Source organism: Cucumis melo, chromosome 4 (genome assembly GCF_025177605.1).
Source record: "Cucumis melo cultivar AY chromosome 4, USDA_Cmelo_AY_1.0, whole genome shotgun sequence".
Classification (NCBI taxonomy): Eukaryota; Viridiplantae; Streptophyta; class Magnoliopsida; order Cucurbitales; family Cucurbitaceae; genus Cucumis; species Cucumis melo.
In genome coordinates, this window is record NC_066860.1 from 33,134,189 (window position 1) to 33,158,188 (window position 24,000).

At 31.9% G+C, this 24,000-nt stretch overlaps 3 protein-coding genes, 1 non-coding gene and 1 pseudogene across 7 annotated transcripts; 2 read left to right on the plus strand and 3 right to left on the minus strand.

The window, feature by feature from the left end:
- Nucleotides 1-1,517: 1,517 nt before the first annotated feature.
- LOC103486508 (protein NUCLEAR FUSION DEFECTIVE 4-like) lies at nucleotides 1,518-3,760 on the plus strand (annotated as a pseudogene).
- A 319-nt stretch (nucleotides 3,761-4,079) lies between these two features.
- On the minus strand, nucleotides 4,080-6,380 carry LOC103486509 (uncharacterized). Its single transcript, XM_008444497.3, has 4 exons — nucleotides 6,201-6,380; nucleotides 5,985-6,062; nucleotides 5,737-5,832; nucleotides 4,080-4,418 (listed from the first exon to the last, which is right to left on the minus strand). Exons 1-4 carry the CDS (start codon nucleotides 6,201-6,203, stop codon nucleotides 4,341-4,343), a joined length of 255 nt encoding a protein of 84 aa, XP_008442719.1. The 5' UTR covers nucleotides 6,204-6,380; the 3' UTR covers nucleotides 4,080-4,340.
- Nucleotides 6,358-6,431, minus strand: TRNAI-AAU (transfer RNA isoleucine (anticodon AAU)). Its single transcript has one exon. It is a non-coding gene; the product is annotated as a tRNA-Ile (tRNA).
- Nucleotides 6,432-10,992: 4,561 nt separating this feature from the next.
- Nucleotides 10,993-12,471, minus strand: LOC103486507 (probable xyloglucan endotransglucosylase/hydrolase protein 32). The gene is made up of 3 exons (XM_008444495.3): nucleotides 12,113-12,471; nucleotides 11,797-12,014; nucleotides 10,993-11,685 (listed from the first exon to the last, which is right to left on the minus strand). Exons 1-3 carry the CDS (start codon nucleotides 12,413-12,415, stop codon nucleotides 11,319-11,321), a joined length of 888 nt encoding a protein of 295 aa, XP_008442717.1. The 5' UTR covers nucleotides 12,416-12,471; the 3' UTR covers nucleotides 10,993-11,318.
- Nucleotides 12,472-18,936: 6,465 nt separating this feature from the next.
- LOC103486506 (uncharacterized) lies at nucleotides 18,937-22,257 on the plus strand. Of its 4 annotated transcripts, none has more exons than XM_051084170.1 (6): nucleotides 18,937-19,426; nucleotides 19,742-19,887; nucleotides 21,372-21,527; nucleotides 21,614-21,756; nucleotides 21,875-21,938; nucleotides 22,022-22,257. In XM_051084170.1, the coding sequence occupies exons 3-6, from the start codon at nucleotides 21,489-21,491 to the stop codon at nucleotides 22,073-22,075; spliced, it is 300 nt and encodes a 99-aa protein (XP_050940127.1). In that variant the 5' UTR covers nucleotides 18,937-19,426; nucleotides 19,742-19,887; nucleotides 21,372-21,488; the 3' UTR covers nucleotides 22,076-22,257. The 4 variants fall into 4 exon arrangements, with proteins under 4 accessions (XP_050940127.1, XP_008442714.1, XP_008442713.1 ...); XM_008444492.3 differs by having other exon boundaries at nucleotides 21,669-21,756; XM_008444491.3 differs by lacking the exon at nucleotides 19,742-19,887 and having other exon boundaries at nucleotides 18,950-19,426; nucleotides 21,669-21,756.
- The last annotated feature ends 1,743 nt before the right edge of the window (nucleotides 22,258-24,000 follow it).

The following is a 24,000-nucleotide window of genomic DNA, read 5'->3' on the forward strand; positions in this document are numbered from 1 at the left end:
ATGTCCTGGATGATTAACTACACGATATTTAAATTTATAACGGTAGATTAAGACGAAGATTCAAACATCTAACCTATTAGTAAAATATATATATATATATATATATATATATATATATATATATATATATATATATATATATATATAATTTTAATCAATTGAGTTAGATGGTAGTTGGATAATTTAAAATATTAAAATTGGTGCATGATTGAATACGGTGCTACCAATAGAATCTTGAATTTGAAGCTTCTATAGTAATAAATAAATAAATATAAGATAATATAAATGTTATGATATATGTGATTGATAAATAGATTCCCGTCTTTAATGACTATTGTCAATTGTAAAATTATAACTGCCCTATTTATTATCCATATGTTTCAATATGACACACCATCAATTGAATCTATAAATAGAGGACTTTGGTGGGTTTGTAAGGAACACATATTGTTTATATAATATTATATTTTTCGATATTCGTGTTTCCATCGTGCCTCATTTTTTACCATAGAAGAGTATTATTGGGTAGGTGATATTTTAAAAAAAAATTAAAAAAAAAAGGTGAAAAAATGGAGGGATGAAATGAGTTTAAATCCAACCTAAGATGTTGATATTTTTTTGATATTGACAAATTAGGGCTTCCATATTTTCTCACCACAATTCATTCAAATGACCTCTTAATTCCCAAAAGCCAAACTCCCCAACTGGCAATTGTCTCTTTCTTACATTTCATCATCTTTGTACCTTCAATAATAATATTAATAATAATTTAAACTTTAGTCCCTCCTGCCTTTTACAATTTGATCCTTCTCCTTCCTAACACTTTCATTTCTTCTGTCTTTTATACCAAAAACATACCTAATTATAGGTGTAATCTAAGTCATTCCATTCAAAGGTCGACAATACTAACTTGAGTAATAGAGTTTAAGTGATCAATTGAGATTTGTAACAAATCAACAATCCACAATTGGTAGAGACTCGTTGGACTTCACATTACCAACCCCAACCTAGTTTGTCAATTTATTCATTACCAACTAGTGAAGACCTGTGTGTGTGTGTGTGTGTGTATATCCTAGTAAATTTAAGAATTTCCTAAGACATTATGCATTAAGCAAAGTTTTAGGAGTTATTAATTAACCTTTTATAAATTACAAAAATATACAACACATTGCCCCAACAACTTCACAGTGTAAACACAAAGGACTAGAAGAGTTACACTTAAAACGAAATGTTAGAACAGAGAGCTTATAGGTAAACTGCTTCTAGTTGTCATATCCCACATTATATATTTAAATTTGACACAAACCCTATTATTTATCCTTCATTTAAACAAATCTATAATGTACAAACTACTAGCTAGGTCTCCTATAATTAAATATCATCCACAAGAAAAGGAGTTCTTTTTTATTTCAAAAAAAAAAAAGCTCAAAGAGACCTTCACATTCACATAGTGTGAAAAACAAGTTAATAAAAAACAAACATAAGAACATATGAGAATCAATCTTCTAAAAATACTTTTTCACTTGGAAAAGTTGGAACAAACATGTATAGTAGAGTCATAAATGCACAGTTCAATACAACATTTTCCAACCCCTAGCAATCGACGTCGTAGCCTTATTAAATATACCTACAATGTCAATAAAAAATGGACATCAAAGATCTATTTCTTTTTTTATCCCATCTGATTTTCTTAAACAAAAGTGACAAATCTGGGGGGCAAAAGAGCATTGTCATCCTGTTAAATCAAATGAGGGATGTTGGTTGAATAAAATAAATTTTAGGAAAAGTAAAAACTTCTTTTTTTTTTTTTTTTTCTTTTACTTTTTAATACAAAATGTATTTATGCACTCCACTCAGCGACCATTACATCTCCCAATAACTGCCCGGAACAAAAATGGCAACCTCCGGCAACCCCTTCTGGCATCAGTTGTTCTTCGGGCGGTGGTTCTCTGCCTTTGCCTCCATTCTCATGATGTCCGTCTCCGGGGCCGCCTTCATGTTTGCCCTCTCCTCCTCCGACATCAAATCCTCCTTTGGCTACGACCAAACCACCCTCAATTTGCTCAGCTTCTTCAAGGGCTTAGGTGGCAATGCCGGCGTCATCAGCGGCCTCATCAATGAGGTAGCTCCGACTTGGAGGATTCTTCTAATCGGCGCCGTCATGAACCTTTTTGGCTACACCATGATTTGGCTAGCCGTAACCAAACCGATCCCCAACCCCCAAATATGGCATATGTGTCTCTACATTTGCATCGGAGCTAATTCTCAGACCTTTGCAAATACAGGGGCTATTGTAACCTGCGTCAATAACTTCCCGGAAAGTCGTGGTAGTGTTTTGGGGCTATTGAAGGGTTACGTCGGCTTAAGCGGCGCCATTTTGTCCCAGCTTTACCATGCCTTTTATGGCAACAATTCCAAATCTTTTATCCTCTTAATCGCTTGGCTTCCCGCCGCCGTCATTGTTGTTTTCCTCCGTTTTGTTCGCATCATTAAGGATCTCCTGCAGCCCAACGAGGTCAAAGTTTTTTACCGTATCCTTTATATTTCTCTCGGCCTTGCTGGGTCGTTAACGGTTTTTATTATTTTGCAAAATCGTATCCGGTTTCAACAAATACAATACGTCGGAAGTGCCATTGTTGTGATTGTTCTGCTTTTACTGCCTCTGGCCATGCCATTGTTTTCAGAGAGGAACTGATTGTTTGGAAGAGAAAAATCGCAAACCCAATTTCACAACTAGAGTTAGCATCTCAACAACCACCGCCACGTATCTCGGCAGTGCCACTGAGCCCCCCCCTCGGACTCCTGCTTTAAAAATATGTTTAAACCCCCAAACAGAGGAGAGGACTACACAATCCCACAAGCCATTTTCAGCGTCGATATGAAAATTCTTTTTATGGCCACAATCTGTGCTGTCGGTGGAACGTTGACGGCGATGGACAATTTGGGTCAAATCGGAGAGTCTTCGGGGTACCCATCTCAGAGTACCACCACATTCATCTCTCTGGTCAGCATATGGAATTACCTCGGCCGTGTAGTCTCCGGATTCGTATCGGAATATTTATGGAAAAAGTTCAAAGTCCCACGTCCTCCTCTATTTCTCTTCGGGACACTTATTATATCCTGCGTCGGCCATCTTCTAATCGCATTCGGAGTTCCAAATTCACTGTATTTTTCTCCAATCATAATTGGGTTCTGCTTTGGAGCGCAGTTGCCGTTGATCTTAGCAATCACATCGGAAATTTTTGGGTTGAAGTACTATGCGACTCTAAGCAATTTTGGAGTAGCGGCAAACCCTATTGGGACGTATATTATGAATGTGAAAGTGGTGGGTCATTTGTACGACAGGGAGGCTGAACGGCAGATGGAGGCAGCAGGGGGGAGAAGAAAAATAGGGGAGAGTTTGAGTTGCTTGGGAGTGGAGTGTTACAGAAAGGCATTTCTTATAATCACGGGGACGACGGTGTTGGGAGGAGTTGTTTCCTTAATTCTGGTGGTTCGATATTTATAAGAAGTTCAGAGTGGAGGTAGGTGAAGACGTCGAGATTAAAATCACCGCTTCAGCCAAGACGCCCAAAACTGAATCCGTTTAATATTCTTTAGGAAAAATAGACACTATCCTAAGTCCTTACAGACGCCCATATAAAAATATATTAAATTAATGGGATTATAAATTTCATAATTATTTTGGAAAACATCCCTAAGAAGCGTAGGTGTGTTAAAAAATTAACCTAGTTTTCATGAATGGATGATTTTCAGAGAACCGTAGGTGTGTTAGAAAATTAATGCATGGATGGTTTTCAAAGGTAACTATACTGCAACAATTTAAATTGATTGACTTATGTAAATTTAATGTCTCCTCGAGAAAATAACAAATACCTTAGTCATGTCTTGCTCCAAGAACTTCACAAGAAAAAAAAAAAAAAAAAGTGAAGGCAGATAAAGCAGACAAGACATCAATGTCAAATTTCTAACGGAGCAAAAGAGTTGGAAGACATTAAGGTAATGTTTTAGGCCAATTCCATTTTTATCTTCCTACAGAAGAATCCACGAGCATTAATTAACTAAATCTAAGGAGAACATATTCAAGCCATCCAACTAAATTATTCAGAAAGTATACATACAATGTCTGTATTGGTGTTATTCAGAAAGCAGGCACTGACAAAATGAACTGTATTGATGGTATTAGTGTTTGAAGTTTGAAGTTTTTTTTTTTTTTTTTCTTTTTTCTGACCGATTGGAATCATAGTTTCCTAAAATCAACGGCTTCCACAGATTCCAGTCCAGAGTCCCAAATATTTGTCCATCTTGCTGACAGGTATGTACAAGAGAAAGTTTCAGACTCAGTCTTGCTTATCATCCATGGCATCTACCGGTTTTGGAGGTGGGTGTTGCTGACCAGCTAGAGGTTCCAACTCCACCTGTTAAGATTAAGAAAAAAAAAACTTGCTTCAAACAGCCAGAGGTCAAAACTTCTAGAATTGAAACCACTAAACAGTAGATTTAGTTTAATGTAGAACACCCACGTATCTGCTGTGAAGTCTGAAATAAACAAAACATCAAAATACATACAGAAACTAATACAAAGACATGTATCGTTTTGTACAAGAAAATGAAAACACATATCCTTGTGTCAACTTTCATCTAAGGTAGTATACATCTCTGACGTCTTCTGCAGCTTGAGATAATAAAAAATGCATGGGATCGACATAGAGAAGAGAAAATTGGAGGGGGGGGAGGGGAATCTAAGAATGCGATCAAATTCAAAAGAATCCATCTCTAATTTATTCATTCACAACTAACAAAAAAGGGCAGCTTTGAGGCCTTTTTCCTTGGTGAATTGAAGGGTAATTATCGAAACAACGGGAGGTGTAAATGAAGTGAAGAGTCTCTCTCAACATCTTCGGGGGAAACTTTTCCTCCAAAGAATTTAGATGATCTTCTACAGTTCGAGCTCTTTGATTGGAGAGCCAAACATAAGCTCTTTTCGTCTTTTTCTTTTTTTCTTTTTTCTTCATTTTGTCATTATTCCTGATTCAACCTCTATCATCGACTTAGATTGATGGGCCTTTTATGTAATCCTTCATCTTAGATAATGGGACATCTTCTCATTTCTCCTTTAGGGCAGTTTTGTTCGCTGAATGAATTTATTTCAGCTTCTTTACAAAATAAATGAATAAACAAATAATTGAACCTGTTTAAGTAAAGGTCATTGCTCTTTTGAAACTACCCTAACAGTACAAAACAATAGACACAAGTGCCTAATTAACGTTAGTCTTCCTTATTTACGAACCCATCAATTATTTCCAATGTCTTCAAGTTAGTTCATTTTCCTTCCTAATCTTGTATATATGTTTCTACCCCAAAGTACCAAAGAAAACTGAACGTTCTATCATTACCCAAAATCACAATTCGATAGAAGGTAATTAAGTAACGAGATGCAATCCTATTAAATCTCCTCAGTATGCAAAAATTATTAAACGTGACTTCTTGAGAAAAAAAAAATTAACCAATACAAATTGCAGAAGCCAAACTCCTTCATTGTTTCCGAAAACTACCTTAGCAACAAGCATTTGGTCAATAACAAGACAAATTGATAAAAGCTTAAACTTCTACATAAAATGCACACATCATTAGTATCCAGTTTCTAAACAAAAGTCCATTCAATTACCTAATCTTGCTCGTCAAAAGACAATTTAAAAACCAAAATTCAGTAAAAACGATAGCAGAATCACTCACATTGCTATTTTGTTTGGCAGCAGGGCGATAGGGACAAGCCGGCGGTACCACCTGCGGTTTTCTATATTCCCAGCCAAAAAGTCCATAAATTTTGCCCTAATAGAAAATTCAAGAAAAAACAACAAAATAAAAAGAAAAAGAAAATTGAGATGAATATTAACAAAAATTCCATCCAAATCTTTAAGGCGATTAGATGAACATGCGAAAAGATGAGATCCAAAAGAGAAAATGAGTCATATTTGGCGTACCATAATTAAATAGAATAGAACAGGAAGGGCGTTGACGACTGGAATAAGAAACAGAGGCAACAGGCACGCCAAGCAAACCTAATCAAAACCGAAAACAAGCGTAAAAGAAAATTTCAAGCTACCAATCGCAAGAAATTGAGGGATTTTAATCAAAACCGAAAACAAGCGTAAAAGAAAATTTCAAGCTACCAATCGCAAGAAATTGAGGGATTTTACCATTTTCGAATCGAATTGCCAAGAGATTGAAGAAGACGATCGCGAATCTGAACAACTGACGGACCCTTCGATAAATCTCAGTGGAGGAAAAAGAAATAGAAAACCGTAATATTAAGGAGAAAAGGAAATGAAATAAAAAGGTTTAAAAAAAAACAGATGGCCCATGCAGGTTTCGAACCTGCGACCTTCGCGTTATTAGCACGACGCTCTAACCAGCTGAGCTAATAGGCCATTTTTGTTTGTAAATTCTTCTTTTATTTATTTATTAAATAAAAACAATTTTATTTGATAAATACAAATTAGGATGAAAATATTCATAATTTGAATTTCTTCATTTACTCTCTTCATAGGAATAATTAGGTTTTGTATGAGTTTGAAATGTCCTAAATTCTAAAGTGATCGATTTTCATTTTATGTTCTTCTCCGTTAGTGACAATCTTTTATGATCCATGTCTATTCTCACCTATTTTCTCTTATCGTCAAAGATGAGCCACTCCTTATTGTTGGTGATGACATTGTTGTCCTTTTCGTGCTTCAAATTGGTTTCTTCACACACAAATTTTCGAAACCAGTTGATTCAATTTAATTAATGATTTTGCCTAAATCTAACCAAACCAAAACCATGCACATCTATGATATTACTAAGATGAGAAATGAAAACACCAAATAAATTTAACTTGTGTCTACTCAAACTATGGAGCTCTTTCACTAAACTATTTTTATTTACGTCCAAATTTTTTTCTTTGCAGTTTTCTTTTCCTCTCCTATCTCACTCTCACGTTACTTTTTTGTTCATGTTAGATGATAAGTGTCTTAACAAGCTTCTCTATCTCCAACCAAGCATTTTTGCATGGTTAGCTTGCTCTTCTTCCAACAATTATTGTTACATGAAACAACTTTAAGGGTTTTCTCTTAAAGAATATTATCTTTTATATCCACAAATCATTGAACATGGTGATTGTGAGGATCAATCTTAAAAGAAAAGAGAAAGAAAAAAAAAAGAAAAAAAAAAGACAAAAGATATAATGAAAGCAAAATGTCATAAATAATGTATATAATGTGTGTTAGTAGTTTAGATGTAACAGCTCAAACTCAAACTTTGGACAAGACTTATCATTATAATAATGGGCTATATAATGTGTCACTCAAATCCAAAGCCCACCACTCAAAAAAGTCCTCAGAGCTTAGCTTCTTTCAAATTCTATTGTCTTTTTTTTCTCATTTTGGCATTTGTTTCTTTTTTCTTTTTTTTAGAGGGTAAAGATTTGTGGCTTTTAGGCACATGGCTCCTCATGTATTCTTCTTCAACATAAAAGATTTAGATGCCTAGCTATGGGCCCTTTTCTGTCATCCCTAAATTATTTCAACTTCTGTCCTTTCTGTGATCATCTATTTGGTCTTTCCTTATGCTATAATAAATACATGGGCTTTCATTTCATAACATGCAATAATGGCATTTTTAATAAGTAAAGTTTTTTATAATCATTACAAACTTTAGTTCCATACTTAGACCATCATACCCCCCCCCCCCCTTTTTTACAAAGATATTTTGGTTTAATTTGAAAGCATAAGGGCTTATATAGTATCAGCTTTAATTTATGTTCCTTGGTTCATGTTAAAGAGATAAGAAGATTATTGTTTTTTTTTTTTCTAGTACATAATAAAGAAATCCTACATGAGAAGTATAAATACAATGCAAGTACGTATATGAGAAAATTGATGTGTTGTTTCTTACTTCAATGATCGTTTGATAATGTGAAAATATATCTTAAAATTCAATCTCTATAAAAATGAAAGTGTTTTGGTTGCTTAACAAATCTAGTTTTCTTTCTTTTCATTCTAAACGTGATGGTCTTTTATTAGATAAGAATTATAAAAAAAAAAAAAAAATTATTTCTTGAGATTATTAAAAGAAGAAGTAATCCCTGCAAAGGTGCTTTCTAAGGAAAGTTTTGGAAGGGTAAAGTTGAAGTCGGAAGTTATATAAGTTTACATAATATTTGAAAAGCAAAATACACACAGTTAACATTTTAAAGATTAGATTGTGTTTGTGTTAACTTTCTAGATGTTTGAATAAGTATTCGTAAATAATAAAAAAAATAAATATATAAGTACGTAAAAGTCGATCCAAACAAATACTTAAAAAAAATGAAAAAGAAAAGAAAGAAAGAAGAGTTTGGGTAAACTTCTCAACATCCCACATGGGTGAGGCAAAAGAATGTTTGGGAAGTGGAAACTGACAAAAGAAGCCTTATATGAAATATGTATTGGAAGTTAGCAATCTTTTAATTTGTTTGCCATTGTAAGCTAAAAAACCAAACAAATATTCAAATAGTTCTGAATATGGCAAAAGATGCCAAAAGAAGATAAAAGAAAGAGACTATTGAAGCCAATGGCTTATCTTATTTCTTTGTTTGGAAACATATTCATGCCACACAATATCTCTTTTATCACTACTCCAATTAAATATATACACATATATAATGTTAAAAGATGATCATATCCCCTACTTTTGGACCCATGCATATATTTTAAATGTGCACCATCATGGAGTCTTATAGCTTCTGTGACATTATATTTGTTGGGTTTTTCCTCCTCTCCCATCTCCCTTCTTCTTCTCCTTCTTTCTTAGATATATATCATTATTGTTTGGCAAAAAGTGGAATCTATAATGGTTGAGTTTGATTGGTGTATAAAGAGACAGGTTTTGTCCAATGAAACTGTGCCAACTAAACTTGTATTTTGCTTTACAAACTCTCAAATGCATTTTCTTCCTTTTCGTGCTTTGGTTTGCTATGTTGGGATTCAAAATGTGGGGTCTCACTCCCTTTGTCTCTACTCTAAAGTTAACAAAATGGTATCTTTTCTTTTCTCTTTTAGTATTTGACACTGCAATATTGACATCATCATCTTCTCACGTTAATATACAAAAATATAGCCATAGATATTTAATCAAAGATAGAACGGAAAAAAAAAAAACATAAAATAATATACAAAAATTTGACCTATTTGTATGATTTGTTAACAAATTGTGTTAACCACGTCCACTAGCAAAGTGAGAAAGAAGTTTTATTGAAAATACAATTTTATATTTGAGAATCAGAGAAACGCCGATAAAATTCGAGAGTATATATTTCATTTCCCTAAACCTAAAAACCACAATAGGATTGTGATATATGGGATGTTAATGTGATTTGTCATGAGCGGTTTGAATTTTGCCATGCATACTAGCTTTGAGAATGATGGACTTTAAGAGTGGTTATTATATATAGATATATAATTAAAATGATTACATAAAGTTGTATCACTAATTATCTTAAATAATTAACTCATAATACCTATTTATAGGTAAAACATGGTAGTATGCATAATTATAATAAAGATTATATTGATGTAACATCCTGTCACATTAATTATTTTGCTAACCCTTTTTCCCTTGTCTCTAGCCTTTAGGAATAATTTAATTAGTTGAAAAGACTTTTGGGGTATGCTTTTATTTTACTTAAGAAAGACGTTTGAAAATTAAACCGTTTACACGATTCAATTAGCTTTTATCTATAAATATAATTCAGTCTAATTAATTGAAGTGAGGTTAGCTAAATGATAATTAATATAATTATTTCGCGAGAGATTTGATATTATTGAAATTTTAGAAAAAGTTTATATATATATATATATATATGTTCTTGTAAAATATTAGTTCATTTTTAAAATTTTTAAAAATTAATTTACTTATTAATAATCAAATTTAAATTTATTAAAACACCTCAGCTGTAACTGTCAAGTAAACCTTTGTAAATAAAAAGAACCAAATTTGAAAACATGAAAATTTAATAATTGTACTCAAAAAGTTTTCTTTCTTTCTTTTTTCTCTATTTTTGAATTAAATGTCGTCAAATTTTTTTAAAGAAAAGAAATAGATCAAGTCATCCACTTTTTTTCATAGTAATTGGTGTTTCAATTACTAAGTTATGTTTTATTTTTTTTATTATTGATATCTAGTTAACATAATAAATAATTATTTATTTTTTAAAAAAATTAGTTTGTAATTTAAATATATAAGACTCTTGATTTGATAAAGATGCAATCTAATCTAAGTAATTTACAACTATTATTAAAATTATATGATGCAACTTATTTTTGTAATATAATAAATAGTAATAGTTTAATTTATATATATATATATATATATATATATATATATAGGTCAAACTTTATTTTTTACTCATCTCAATGATAGGCTTCACTTTACCCTACCAATCAATAATTGATGCTCATATTTTTATCTCATAGAAAATAAAAATTACATATACTGAATTTTCTTATTTATTTATTTTATTTTTAGAAAAAAAGCTAAATATTGGAAGCCCTTTATACTTTTCTAATCTTCTATCTTTAGCCTATGAAGTTTGAGCCAAAACTTTTCATTTCCAATCAATCAAGTGTATTCATTCATTCAGAGTCTTAGGTTTTATAAAAATACACATGCACAACATGTAATTTAGAACAACCCTACACCCTAAAACATAAACAAACTAGAAAAACATAATTTGAACCTTTTTTTTTTTTTTTTTTTTTTCCTTCTTAAAAGTACTTTGTGAGGATTTAAAGTCTTGTTAAATCACATTTTTAGTAAAATGATTATAACTTCAAAAGTTATTTTATTTTTTCTAAAAAGAAGTATAATCACAAGCTAAGAATAATATTGAACTCAATCTCATAATTTATATAATGGGACATGTCATTTTGAAATGACAAGAAAAATAGTCTAAACTACATTCACACCTCCATAAAAGAAAAGGGGGGAAAGAACCACACAATATTTCATTTATTTTTGTTGGCATAAAAATACTTTTTTTTTTTTTTTTTACCCTTTTTCTAAGATGAGATTTTGGACCCTATAAGGTCAACAATTCTCGTATCTGTTCCTCTTTTGTGCCATTTCTTTTCCATTTGGGACCCCCACCCCCTTCTTTCAAAATTAAAATTTTTTTCAAACCAATAATAAAATCACCCAAAAAAGAAAAGGAAGAAGAAATTACATCAAGAATTTAATGGAGTTTTCACTTTCAGTCCATAAAAAAAAAAGCCTAATTTCTCTTTTTGACCCCTGAAATTCTAATGCCAACACTCTGGTGTTAAGGAGTGGTCTCTCTTATTATCCCAACAATAGTTATAAACCAAGTGATGGCTTTGCACCCATTTCATTGCATTTCTCTGTTGCCTAGTCAGGCCCCCTGACCGGAACGGCGACGCAGACACTGGCCGGCACCATGCCGGTGAGTACGCCGAACAACCCCCTGCTTTAAAATTCGTATACTTCGCCACGAATGGCTGATATCTGTAATCGGCTCTGTATTTTCCGTCCTCCGTTGCCCATGAAGATGCATCCCAAATCGAACCATAAAGCCACATTGGCCTTGATGGAAATGTCGTAGCGCTTTTCCTTGGGTATCTTCTAATGGGTATGTCGTCAACAAGAAATCTGAAAACAAAGAAAGTAAAAGAAAAACGGAGTGGTTTAAAGAGAAACGAACCCAGATGGATTCACAGTGAAATTGAATGATGATGGGGGCGGGTTAATGAATTTACGTACATGATTTCATTTGGACGCCATAGAATGGCGTAATGGTGAAAATCTTTAGTGGGGTCGAACCAGAGATGGAATTTCATTTCTCTGCCGATGATTCGACCGTCGCCACTTCCTCTAACGTAAACATTGGTTTGTAATGTATACGGCTTATCGAATGTGGTTCCTAAGAATTCGATGTCAACTTCGTCGTGGAATCCTGGGTGGGCTTCGTTGTTCGAGAGCTGGGATTAAGAGAAAGAGAGAAATGAATTTCAAAACAGGGAAAGACGAAACACAGAAACGTAAAAAAATTTGAAAAATACAGGGGATAGGGGAATACGTAGAAGGAGGTGATGACGCCGGCGGTGTAGCCGGGTTGGAGTTTAATGGAGGCGCCGAAGTAGCCGGATCGGAAAGGGCGGAGGGATTTGAAGCCGCTGCCGGTGGTGCGATCGAGCCAAATGGAAAGGGTGTTTTGGGAGAGGCTTTGGTGCTGAGGGCCCCATAGGTTACGGAAGCCTTTGTAGAATTCCATGGAGCGAAAGCGGGTGCTGGGCCAGAAGCCAGGGGAGGGAGGCCAGGAGGCGGCGACGGGGGAAATGAGGAGGAGGAGGAGGAGGAGGAGGGGGGAGAAGAAGGCCATGGGCAGAGTGGAAGTGGAATAGGAGAGTGAGAGTGGGAAGGGCCAAGGGGGAAATAGAATAGAGAATGGGGAGATAAATAAATAAATAAGTAAGGGATAAATTGTTGCCTTAATGGAATTGTGGGATGGGACCCATGCTTATATTTTGGCCAATTCAAATAAACACAAAAATTATAATGTGAAATCAAATGTATTTCTTTCTTATTATTTTTCTTCATTGGAATGCATTTAATGGGTATATGAATAATGAATAAGAATATTATGGGGAAAATGACTCTTGGGGTGAAATCTGTTTAGTGGGTGATGAAACTTAAAATAGTATGATAACATTTGTTAATAAAAAGTTGGTAGCTCATCAACTTATACTTCCCTTGACAATTTTAGAACATGCACGTTCAACTAATACATGAATTGAAGAAATTAAAATTACCAAGGACAAATTTTGTATATAGATTGATGAATTGAATTATTTTCTAATTTCTAAACAATAATAAGCTTTTAAAACTTTTAGAAATTTTGTTTGAAAATTGATTGAATGTTCCCACTAATTGGTTAAAAAAATAGTTCTTGTGGTCTTTATTTTATTTTCATTAAAAAAAATAGTTCCAAAAATTATAGATGGATTGAGACTATTTCTAATAAATAATCAAACTAATGTAATTTCAAAAAAGGAAAGAAAGAAAAAAGGAGCATTCCTATGAAATCAAAGGAGATCAAATAAGTGGGTTTGATGGTGATATCTCAAAACACTTTGAGAGTAAAAAGAAACATACATACATAAATAAATAAAGAAATGTGTTTGAGGGTATGAAATGGAAGAGGATCTAATATTTCTTTCCAAATCTCTCAACCACCATCTTTCACACACTTAAATGATAAAACATGTAACTCTGTTTCAAGAGGGGAAAAAAAATAGTTTTGAAAGGGATAGGAGATGGGCTATGCCATTAATGTCATTTTTGATTCTTGCTCTTTACTTCTTTTCTTTACCTATCTTTCTTTTTTACTTTACCATGAAAAAAAAAAAAAACCTATTTAAAGAGATAGTTGCACAATCAAATTGAAAATTGTAGCTACCTTGTTCAACAGTTTTCTTTTTTTTTTTTTAATATCGTTATCCATGTCCATTCAAATCCTCTTAAACTCATTCCCTTCTATTGATAGCTACTTGGCCTTTTCCATCCTCCATGATCCTGTCCTTTTCATTTGACTCAATCCCATTTTTTAGTTACCAAAGCACATATCACAAATATTAAAGTCATCCAAATTGAAACCTAACGTAAATGTATGAATATATTTCAATCTATGTGCTTTTAAATGTTCTTTTTCGATTTTTTTTTTAAAATTTTACGTTTATATTCTTTTATTTACTTTTACTGAATTGATAATGTTAATATGAAAGTTATCCAAGAGGAATAAAATTAGGAAAGCATTAATTTAATTTAATAAAAGTATAATATTAAATTAGTATACTTGTTTGTAATTAAAATAAAATACTTTGAAATTACATAAGTATATATGAAGTTAAAAATGTGAAAGTAGAGTTTGTGAAAACAGAATTTAAATGTTATGTTTATCCAAAAGGGGTAAAATTCCATAGTCTGTCAGGAGTGAATAAAAAGTACATGGCCCCAATTCTTCTTTATACATTTATATTATATAGATTTGAAAATTTTATTTTCATATTATATATATATATTAGTCCAAATTATTCACTCTATAAATAAAAATGAAGCAACTTGTACTATACAATCCCTAACCCATCTCCTTCTTTTCATCAATACTCTGGGTCCCTCCCATGCTATCTTGACGGACCCACTTTTGATTTGTTTTCAGACCCATTCAACTGCTATTCGCAAGAAATAGTAGAACAAGTCACTCGATGCATGAACAAAACATAGCTATAGGATAGATATATGTGTTCGTGTATCACTATGGACACAAAGGTTATGTTCCTTCCGAAGATGATAGATAAAAACACTTTAGCTAGCTAGCTAGACTCTTTTCTAGACCTAGACCTTTTACTATAGACGATGAGTATGTACTAAAGTGGCAAAATCCAATCAAACTCTATGTTCCACTAAGAAATCCTAGGAAGTATCTACTCTAGCAAAAAAATATGTCTCTTGGATAGCTCCCTAATTAAGGGGGAATCAAAATATAAACTATCACAAGATTCGACCCCCAATGTTGTTGCAAATAATAATATAAGCATTAAGGGTTCTAAAATTTCAAACGACTAATATGGTTGTGCTTCTGCGGTATATTCTGCACTAACAAACTAAGTTATGAAGGAGTGGTTGATCATGGTATGCATATTAATTCCACTAAACATTTGACATGATATACTATTTTATTTTATATCACATCAAATTATTATTAAATGTATTCCGTTCTACATTCTCCTTCACATCAACACAAAAAATACTTTATTATAATTTCAAAATTATCAAAATTTATTCATAGTTAATTTAATTAGGATATTTCATGATCAATGAAAGTTGGCCCATTATTGAATTTCAAGTATGAATCAATCAAAATTATTAGAAACAAAAATAAGTAAAATAGTAACACGAGGAATGTTTCTGAGTTATACCAAAACTTTGGTAGTTGTATCATGTGTGAATTTTAAATTAACCTTGAATAATTAGGAAGAATAATGTAAACCAATACCTCAATAAAGTAAAATTAAAGATTAAATTACTAACTTTAGCCCTCAATTTCATCCGTAACAACACACCTGAAGACAAAAGCCTTTGCACATACATATCACCCAGCAGTTAAGCACGTTTCTAGTCCTGAAGCATCCCAACCTATACCGTTTCACTAATAGAAGAACCCCAAACAGTATCACAAGGCAACATCAACCACTATTACAGAGATTGAATCCTATGAAGTGAAATTAGATAGGAGATATGGATTCAATCTAATCATAAATCTTTTAATTACTAACACATCTTCATGTCAATTAAATTAGATTATTCATTTCGACGAAACAATCATAATAGTTTTTTTTATATTTCGTATGAATATATATGTCAATAAATAAATGTAAATCTCCACCTCACGTGTAATATAGGGTGAAGAATAAATACAAAAGAGAGCCATATACTCCATACCATATAAAAATGACACACAATCATAATGTAAATATTGTTTTTTAAGAATTTGATGCGATAGGGCATCGCATTATTATTGTACGTGACTTAATGTAAACTTGTAAGTAATCAATAATTTGGTCGGACATTTCTCCTCTATCCACTGTGGAAGGCTGCACAGAATTAAAAAAAAAAAAAAAAAAAAAAAACAACTTCGATTCCCCAATCAATCACCCCGGACGGTCCTGATTTTGCCGTTTGTCAACCTTGCGTATTCTTTTACTGTAGGCTCAAGTACACTGGATTCCTCAACCGAATACTTCCTTTGCAAAACAAACGGTGCGTTGACGTATGTGGAAGGGTGACAGTCACCGCACTATAGTGTCGGCCAGTCATAATTTGCCAGCTAAGATCCCAACGGGTGCATGAATTTTCCATGCTTTCATGTGTTTCCTTTAGAACAAATAATTATAATAAGGTAAACTATTAAGCAACATATTAGACGATTAATACGATACTGAATATTTGATACAAAGTAATTACTCTATAATTTGAACTTAATTATCTTATAATTAAATATGTAAAAATACTAAAAATGTATATTTTGTGAACAAGAAAGCCACATCTTTCAATAATTAAATTTAGATAATCCACATAATAATAGAATAATCTTTTTTTTTTTTCCTTTTCACGTAAGTTATAAATGGAACTTGGTAGGAAATTTAAAAAGATTCTTGCTGCTGCATATTTCTTTCCATAAGATTTGTGATCGTATACTTTATTATTATTATTCCATGTCTCATTCAATCACCCATATTTTAAATATCAATAATTTAAAAAGTAGAAAAGAACCTAAACTTTGAAAAATGTGAACTAAATCTAGCCGACAAATAAAAGGGCATGTGGAGACATTTCAATACTAAGCACCTTAGCTTAGACACTGCACACGGATGATTAGTCATTTGATCAATTTAAAGAGTACCATTAGCATACATTTAGAATGTGTTTAAATGTCTTCGATATATTGTGTGACCACGCTTAACACTACCAAGTACAGAGACACACAACAAACCTAAACTATTTGCATATTATTTATGCTTACGTGGTTTAAAAATATGTCATGTAATTCAATAATGATTTGTATTATGTTTCTTCCTTTGTGATATGGATGTAGCTAACATATAGTTAGTGAACAATGTGATTTTTTATTGATCTTTTGTTGGTTATGTTTTTTAGTTTAGGGTTTAATATTTTGGTCGTTGATTCTAACATGAAAAATAATTTGATAGACGGGACAAGATAAATCTACAAATACATCTAAATATTTTTTTTTTCATTTTTTAGTAAAAACTTTTAAGAATATGAATTCTTTTCAAATATAGAAAAAATAAACAAAAATATATAATATATATAACAAAATTTTAGATTTTATGAATGATACGAATATGTAACCTCACGGAAATTTATTAGTAACCATTAATATAATATAAAATTTTATTATATTTTATTAACGTTTTGAACGATTCTCTACAATAATTTCTCTAAAAATATATATGAGTATTTAATAATACAAACAAAAGCAAAATAGGAAGAAGGTATCCATTTATCTCTATCTGCTTTTGATTTAATTATTTGAAAAGCCATTTATTACGCATTGGAGTATAAATTATAATGTATCGTGAATTTATATATATATATATATATATATATATATATATATGCGTAAAAAGAAATAAAGAGATTTTGATAATGAAAAGAAATAAAATATTAAAATAATAAGAATATCATAATTAAGTTTTGGATCACAAAATCCCTTTGGATACCTCATACCACCAATATATATCATTCATGCATATGACAAAAATAAATATCGATAAAAATATAATATTTTGAATTATTAATATTACACACAACTTTATAATATAATATATTTATTATAAAATATAATAGTAATTAATAATAAATAATAATAATAATTAAAAAAAAAAAAAAAAAAAAAAAAAAAAAAAAAAAAAGGGAATCTAAGCTAAGCCCTTACCGACACTTTCTATTACCCTCAATATTGTATTTTACCCCAAGAGGGAAATTTCTTACGTTTTTCTCTAGAAGGTTTCGACAACAATTTTTTAAACTAACTTTAGATACGGCCTTAAGTTCAGAAATTATTTGTAATATCGTCCTAGTTTCCTTTAGTTGGGTCTTTATTATGTTAAATTTCTTTTTGAATGTTTGAAGTGAATGAAATTTGTTAGTTATTTTATAACCTGAAATTTATTATTTGTATTTTTAATAATAAAAAATGTATTAATAAATTAAATATGAACTATCATTTTTAGGTGCAAAAGAGATGGATAAGTAAATAAAAAGTTCTAATCTTTCCTTTTTAATTCATTAATAAATGGACGCAAACGTTTTATTCTTTTGAGAATGAAATTCAAGAAAATTTTATCCACTATCAAGTGAAACTCATTTTAATGAAATAAATACTAAAACATAATTCTCAACATTTTTATTTTATTATGATAATCAAACTAAGCTTACAAATTATCTATTTAAGTATTAGTATTTAAGTTTCATTAATAAATAAATACTCAAGTTGATGTATAAATATCCTTGTATTTCACTAATAAACTCTATCAACCAAACTTTATAGAAATTTTATGCAAAAATTAGAATTATATTAAACATCGTCATATAAATCTGAACATAAAAAAATAACTTGAAAATATTGAGATGACAGACATGACAATAAAATCATTAGACCTTCATGCACAACTTCTTATTTTGTAACAAAAATAAACATATAAAATTATGCTATGCATCTATCCAAATTATGGAATTAATTAATTGTTTCAAACCCCTTTTGATTTCTAATGGAAAATTTCTCGAAGAAAATACATTTTATTAATAACCTCCATTCTTTGACCAAAAAAAAAATCCTCAATTTGGGGGTAAAAATTTAATATCTTTAACGTAAATTGGGGTAAGAATTGAGTATTGATGTAATAAAATTTCAAAATTCAAGAATAGAAATAAATCACTTCAACGAAAACATGTTTGAAACCTAACCTAACCTAATGTATAGAAGTGTTTTGATTAATTTAAGGTGGATTTCTTCTCTTTGTTTTTTCTTCTTTTATGAGTGAAAGATTAAATCTTTCATTTTCAAGGATTAAAAATTGAGCTGGAACTAACCACAAGTGAAATAGATTATCCCTTACTGAGTTTGTTGTATTAAAAATTAAAATACCAAAAGTATAAGCTGAATTTGTGATAGAATATTCAAGAGAGAGAGAGTGAGTGAACGGGGAAAAAGGGGGAAATTTGTTGATGATGACCTCGGGGAAGATCCGGAAGGCTCCATTATTGGTTTACCATAAAAACATAAATGAAGATGGTACGATCTGTACCAGTCCCCAGCATTACCAAACTTCATAAATTTGGATCATAATTGAATGGCGATGGGGTAACATTTTGAACGGTCTACACAAGAACATCATCACAATCCGTATCCTCGACAAAATACAAAACTGAAATGACATTAAAACAAGAGACCCAAAATGTAGGATTCCCAAATCCACCGCACTCCACATTCTCTTCTTCTTCCTCCTCTTCTTCTCCTTCCGCTTCTTCTTCGTCTGTTGGGACCCCATATGGGGTTTTCACATTAACCTTCTACCACACATCTCTTGGCATTTGGCACCATTTCAGCCGTTGGATCAAACAAAACTGTCAGTATTCTTCGCCGTTTACTGCACAACAATCCACTTTCTTTTCCCCCCTTTTCTGTAGTGAATGCTGAAAAAGGGATGCTGTTTCTTCTTCTTCGGTAATTTTCCTTTAAGATCAACCCCAATTTCAACGCTTCACTACAGGAGGATTCACTGTTTACTCCTTTTTTGAGGGTCAAAAGGTACTCACTTACTGCCCCTCTGCCCTACTTCTTCTAATTCTTCTACCTATTTCTGTTTTGTATGAAGATTTCTGGGACCTTTTTCTGTTTTTCTTACGATTATGGATGTGGGTTTTCTGTAATGAGCTGATCTGAATCATTTTTTCTTTGTCGTGATTGTTTGTGTGATGATTCGTGTTTCTGAAATGTGGGAAATTTGTGCGTTTATTGAGAAACATGAACAGTTGATTCTAATTTTTTCGGATCAAGCATGATGTTTCATTTATGGATCTTTAATTTGTATGTCTTAAATGTGGAATTCCTTCAAATGGTTAGGTGTTGTTTTGTGCAATGAAGAAAATGGATAGCAGGTAGAAGAGCAGATACTGTTCTATTTTTCAGTCTGATGGAGTGGAATATGTATCCTTGGAGTCATGGATCACTTCCTTGACATTTTGAATTTTCTAGGATTAATTCAAAGAGTGAGTGAGTAGCTTTCAGTTTCGAACTAGAGCCGGCAGATATTAATGGATTCGGAATTTGTTGGTGGAACAAACTTGATGGGACTAAGGAGTTGGGATGAGTCAAGCAAAAAAAAAAAAAACTCTTTTATGTTTAGGCAATTACTGTATCTCTCAAGACTAAGTAGAGTTGTAAAAGCTGATATGCCATGCCCTGAAATTGGGAAAGAACTAAATAAAATTTTATTTTCTTCTCTGCTGGCTTTTATAGTCTAAAAAATGATGACTCCACACAAGTAAGAGCGTCAAAATTGTTTTCAAGAAGTTGATGAAATATCACAACTTTAATAACTGAAATATGCTTCCTTAGTTGATGAAATATCACAACTTTAATGACTGAAATATGCTTCCTTTCTGCTCTGGTTTAATTTGTGTTTGGTATAGGCTCACAATACCTTCATAGTTCTTTTAAGTAATAAACACTTTCTAAATTCTTCCATGTCATCCAGCTAGATACACACCAAAAAGCGTTGTAAGAAGCACCGAAGTATTTTTGGAGTAAACATTCGATTAGTTTTCGAAGTCCACTTAAAGACTATTCTACCCTTTTTATTTTTATTTTTGTGAGAAACAAGAACCTTTGTTACCACAAACAGGATAAAGATTGAAAACATTCCCAATGCATAATGAGGGATGTAAGACGATAGTCACAAAAATATTGAGTGGATTTACGGCAAGAGATAGTAAGATAAACATTACTCCAAAAGTTATGCTGAACACAATTTTAGTTGCTCCCATATTATCTCAGACTCTTGAGTGCCTTTTCTTTTCACTTTCTTACACACATCACCAAACGTTGGTCGTTGTTTCTTGTTGTAAGTGAATGAAAAGACCAGGAAATAACGAACAATGAAACTATGTTTGATTTCTAACTCTTTCTTCTTTTTGAGCATTCATCCCTTGTTTTTCAGCAGTGAAAATATACTTACTACTAAAGAAACTTTGCGACTAACGAACTTCATGGTTTTAGAATATACAAAGTGTAATATTATGACAGTGTCTTCCCAAAGTATATTGTTCAAAACTTTATGCACTCGTACAATTTTGTTGCAAGGATATTGAAACATGTCTTCTTATTAGGACTCAAACCCTACGCATGTAATTTTTTTTATTGAAACAAGATAATGGTTGATTGAAATGCGATAGCGTGAGTCAAAGGTTCATGCAACCTTGTATGGTATGAGATGGGAAAGGGTGTTAAAATCAACATGATTAATAGGGTGGAAATTATGAAATTTACATTATATGATAGGGGGAAATATTATACATTTATCTACGTTTTGCTCTTTATTAGAATATGAAAGCATATTGTAAAAAGTAAATGTGTATTGTGAATATAGTATAATACCGACAATTTTAAAGGATATCAACAAATTATCTCAAATATCAATCAAAACCATACTTTTATTTCCTGAAGAGACCCTTTATCTTTACCTTGTGTACAGGTCACAGTTTTTCAAGGCAATGGTTGTTCATTATGGAGAAAACGGAAATCAATGGTGGAAATCCTAATTTGAATGGAAATGGGAACCATTCTTCAGGTGATTCAAAGGTTGCCTTAAATGGAAAGTCTAATGAGATGCCTACATTCATCAACCACGGTAAATCTGCTTCCCTCGAACCATATATTGTCAAGATGAAGTGTTCAATATCAACATATCATACTCTTTGGTGATTTTTCCATCAGATTTACAAACAAAATATCGTCGTAAATGTCGTGTTGGTGCATCATTTTCTTACAGCTGAGATAGCTTGGCATGAAAGAAGAAAGGAATGGGTTGGCGACCGTTCTGAAAATGTGCAACGAGAACCAAAGGAACCAATCTTAAGGTATTCATTTAGCTTCAAGCATCCCTTGTTCTTGTTTGTTGAAGAAGGCTTCATCTTCAACACGGTTATTTTCAAGTTTCAATTTATTTAGTCATCGACGACACGTTCCATGTCACAGCTGGACAATGACATATGAAGATCTTCTAACTGCAGAGCCTTTTCAGCAGCCTATTCCTTTAGCTGTAAGGTTCCTTTGTTCATCCTCACCCTCTTAACTTTTGGTTACTTTTACTTTTATAAAGCTTCACTCAATTGGATTCTGCAGGAAATGGTGGACTTCTTGGTTGATATCTGGCATGAAGATGGCCTCTATGATTAGGCATTCTCATATATCAGAATTGCATTTTTCTTCTTTTTTTGCCCCTTTTTTCCAAGGCTTCTATTCATTTTTGCTACCTTCGAACAAATTGATGATCAAAATAGATGGTTCTCTTGTACTCTACATACTGATTTGTAATCAACAAAGTAAAGATTATGGTTTTTTCCCCTTTTTCATGGTAATTTGCGGATTGAGATTTTCTTTTACATGAATGTCAACGACTTAATTCCAATTGAGAATTAATAATTATCCGATTAGATTTATAAAGTATATCGATTTGTGCTGACAAATGATCTCTACTCCACATGAGTCATAAAGGCTATTTGTCATAGATTTAATTTTTAAATATAAAACTTATCTGTGGGTATAAAATAATACTTCTTTTCCTCAATTTTCCACTTTGAGTTCAACAATTGAATTTAATTTTAATGTCGGCCTGGCAAATAAGATATGGATTGAAAATGATACACCTTGCTGTGGGTGGGAACTTGAACTCTTAATTTATCAGAAACCTGTTAGCAATACTTAATAGATTCAAATCCCAATCTTAATTAGTAATGATCATTTTTTTTTAAGAAAAGGAAACAACTAACTCAATAATCCTCTATAGAATTAAATTAAGAAAAACAAGCGACCCAAATCACACAGTGTGAATAATATAGAAGAGAAGAAACATGCTGCTTTCAACGCCTTGGAAGCCAAAAAAAAAAAGTGGACAACAACATTATCACAACTAAGAACATGATGAGTAAAGAAAACATAGCCCAAATCTTGCATTTTTGTTATTTCTCTTGCATATAATTTATTAGTATTATTTTATTGAATATTTGTATTTTATTGATATTTTAGAAAATGTTCAAGTCTATGTATACACAACCAAATAATCACAAAAGGAAAGAATATGTAAGAATAATATCAAGAATAATATCTTCAAAAAATACTGTAATTACAGCAAATACCCTCCCTCAAACTCAAGGTGGTAAAGTAGAGACCACTTTGAGTTTGTGAAGTAACTGATTGATGAAATGAGGAGAATGGAGAGCTTTCGTGAAGATATCTGCTAGTTGGTCAGTGGTGGAGATAGATTGGAGGTAGAGAGTGTTGCTTTGAAGATGATGGCGAACAAAATGGCAATCATTCTCAATGTGTTTTGTTTGTTCATGAAATACATCATTGTGTGCAATCTGAATAGTACTACGGTTATCACAATGAAAAATAGTAGGTGACTTTTGTGGGGCCCACATATGAGTAAGAAGCCAACAAAGCCATAGTAATTCTAAAATGGCATCAGCCAGAGCACTATATTCAGAATCTATTCTGGAACGGGAAACAACAAATTATTTTTTGTTGCGCCAAGAAATAAGAGCATCATCAATGTCATATTTACGAGAATAACCTTTGGCCACAAGTTGTCTTTTGTATCGTCTTTGTCCATCACATAAACTGCAGAAATAGAAGCTACAAAACATGAGCACAAATAAATTACAGCAAATAAGTAAGAAATTAGAATAGAGAGTAGATGGGTCGGGTTGTGAATAGGAAAGAAATAACCACAAAAAGAAAGAATATGGAAATAACCACAAAAGGAAAGAATATGGGAATAACCACAAAAGGAAAGAATATGGAAGAATAGTATAAGAATAATACGAAGAACGATATCTTCAAGAAAAAAAAAATATAATTACGACAATAATTAGTATTTTCAAACCAAAAAAGTTTGGAGATAAAGTAACCCTTTCGTGATAGATTGAAGGGATAGTTGCAAATGTAGTAATTATATTCAAAATAATTAAGTATATAGCACCATTTTAAAAAAATTGCACATATAGCAAAATCTGTCAAAATCTATCAATAATTGGAGTCTATCACGGATAGATCATAGAAAATGTTGGTGTATCACTGATAAACCATAAGAGTCTATCAAC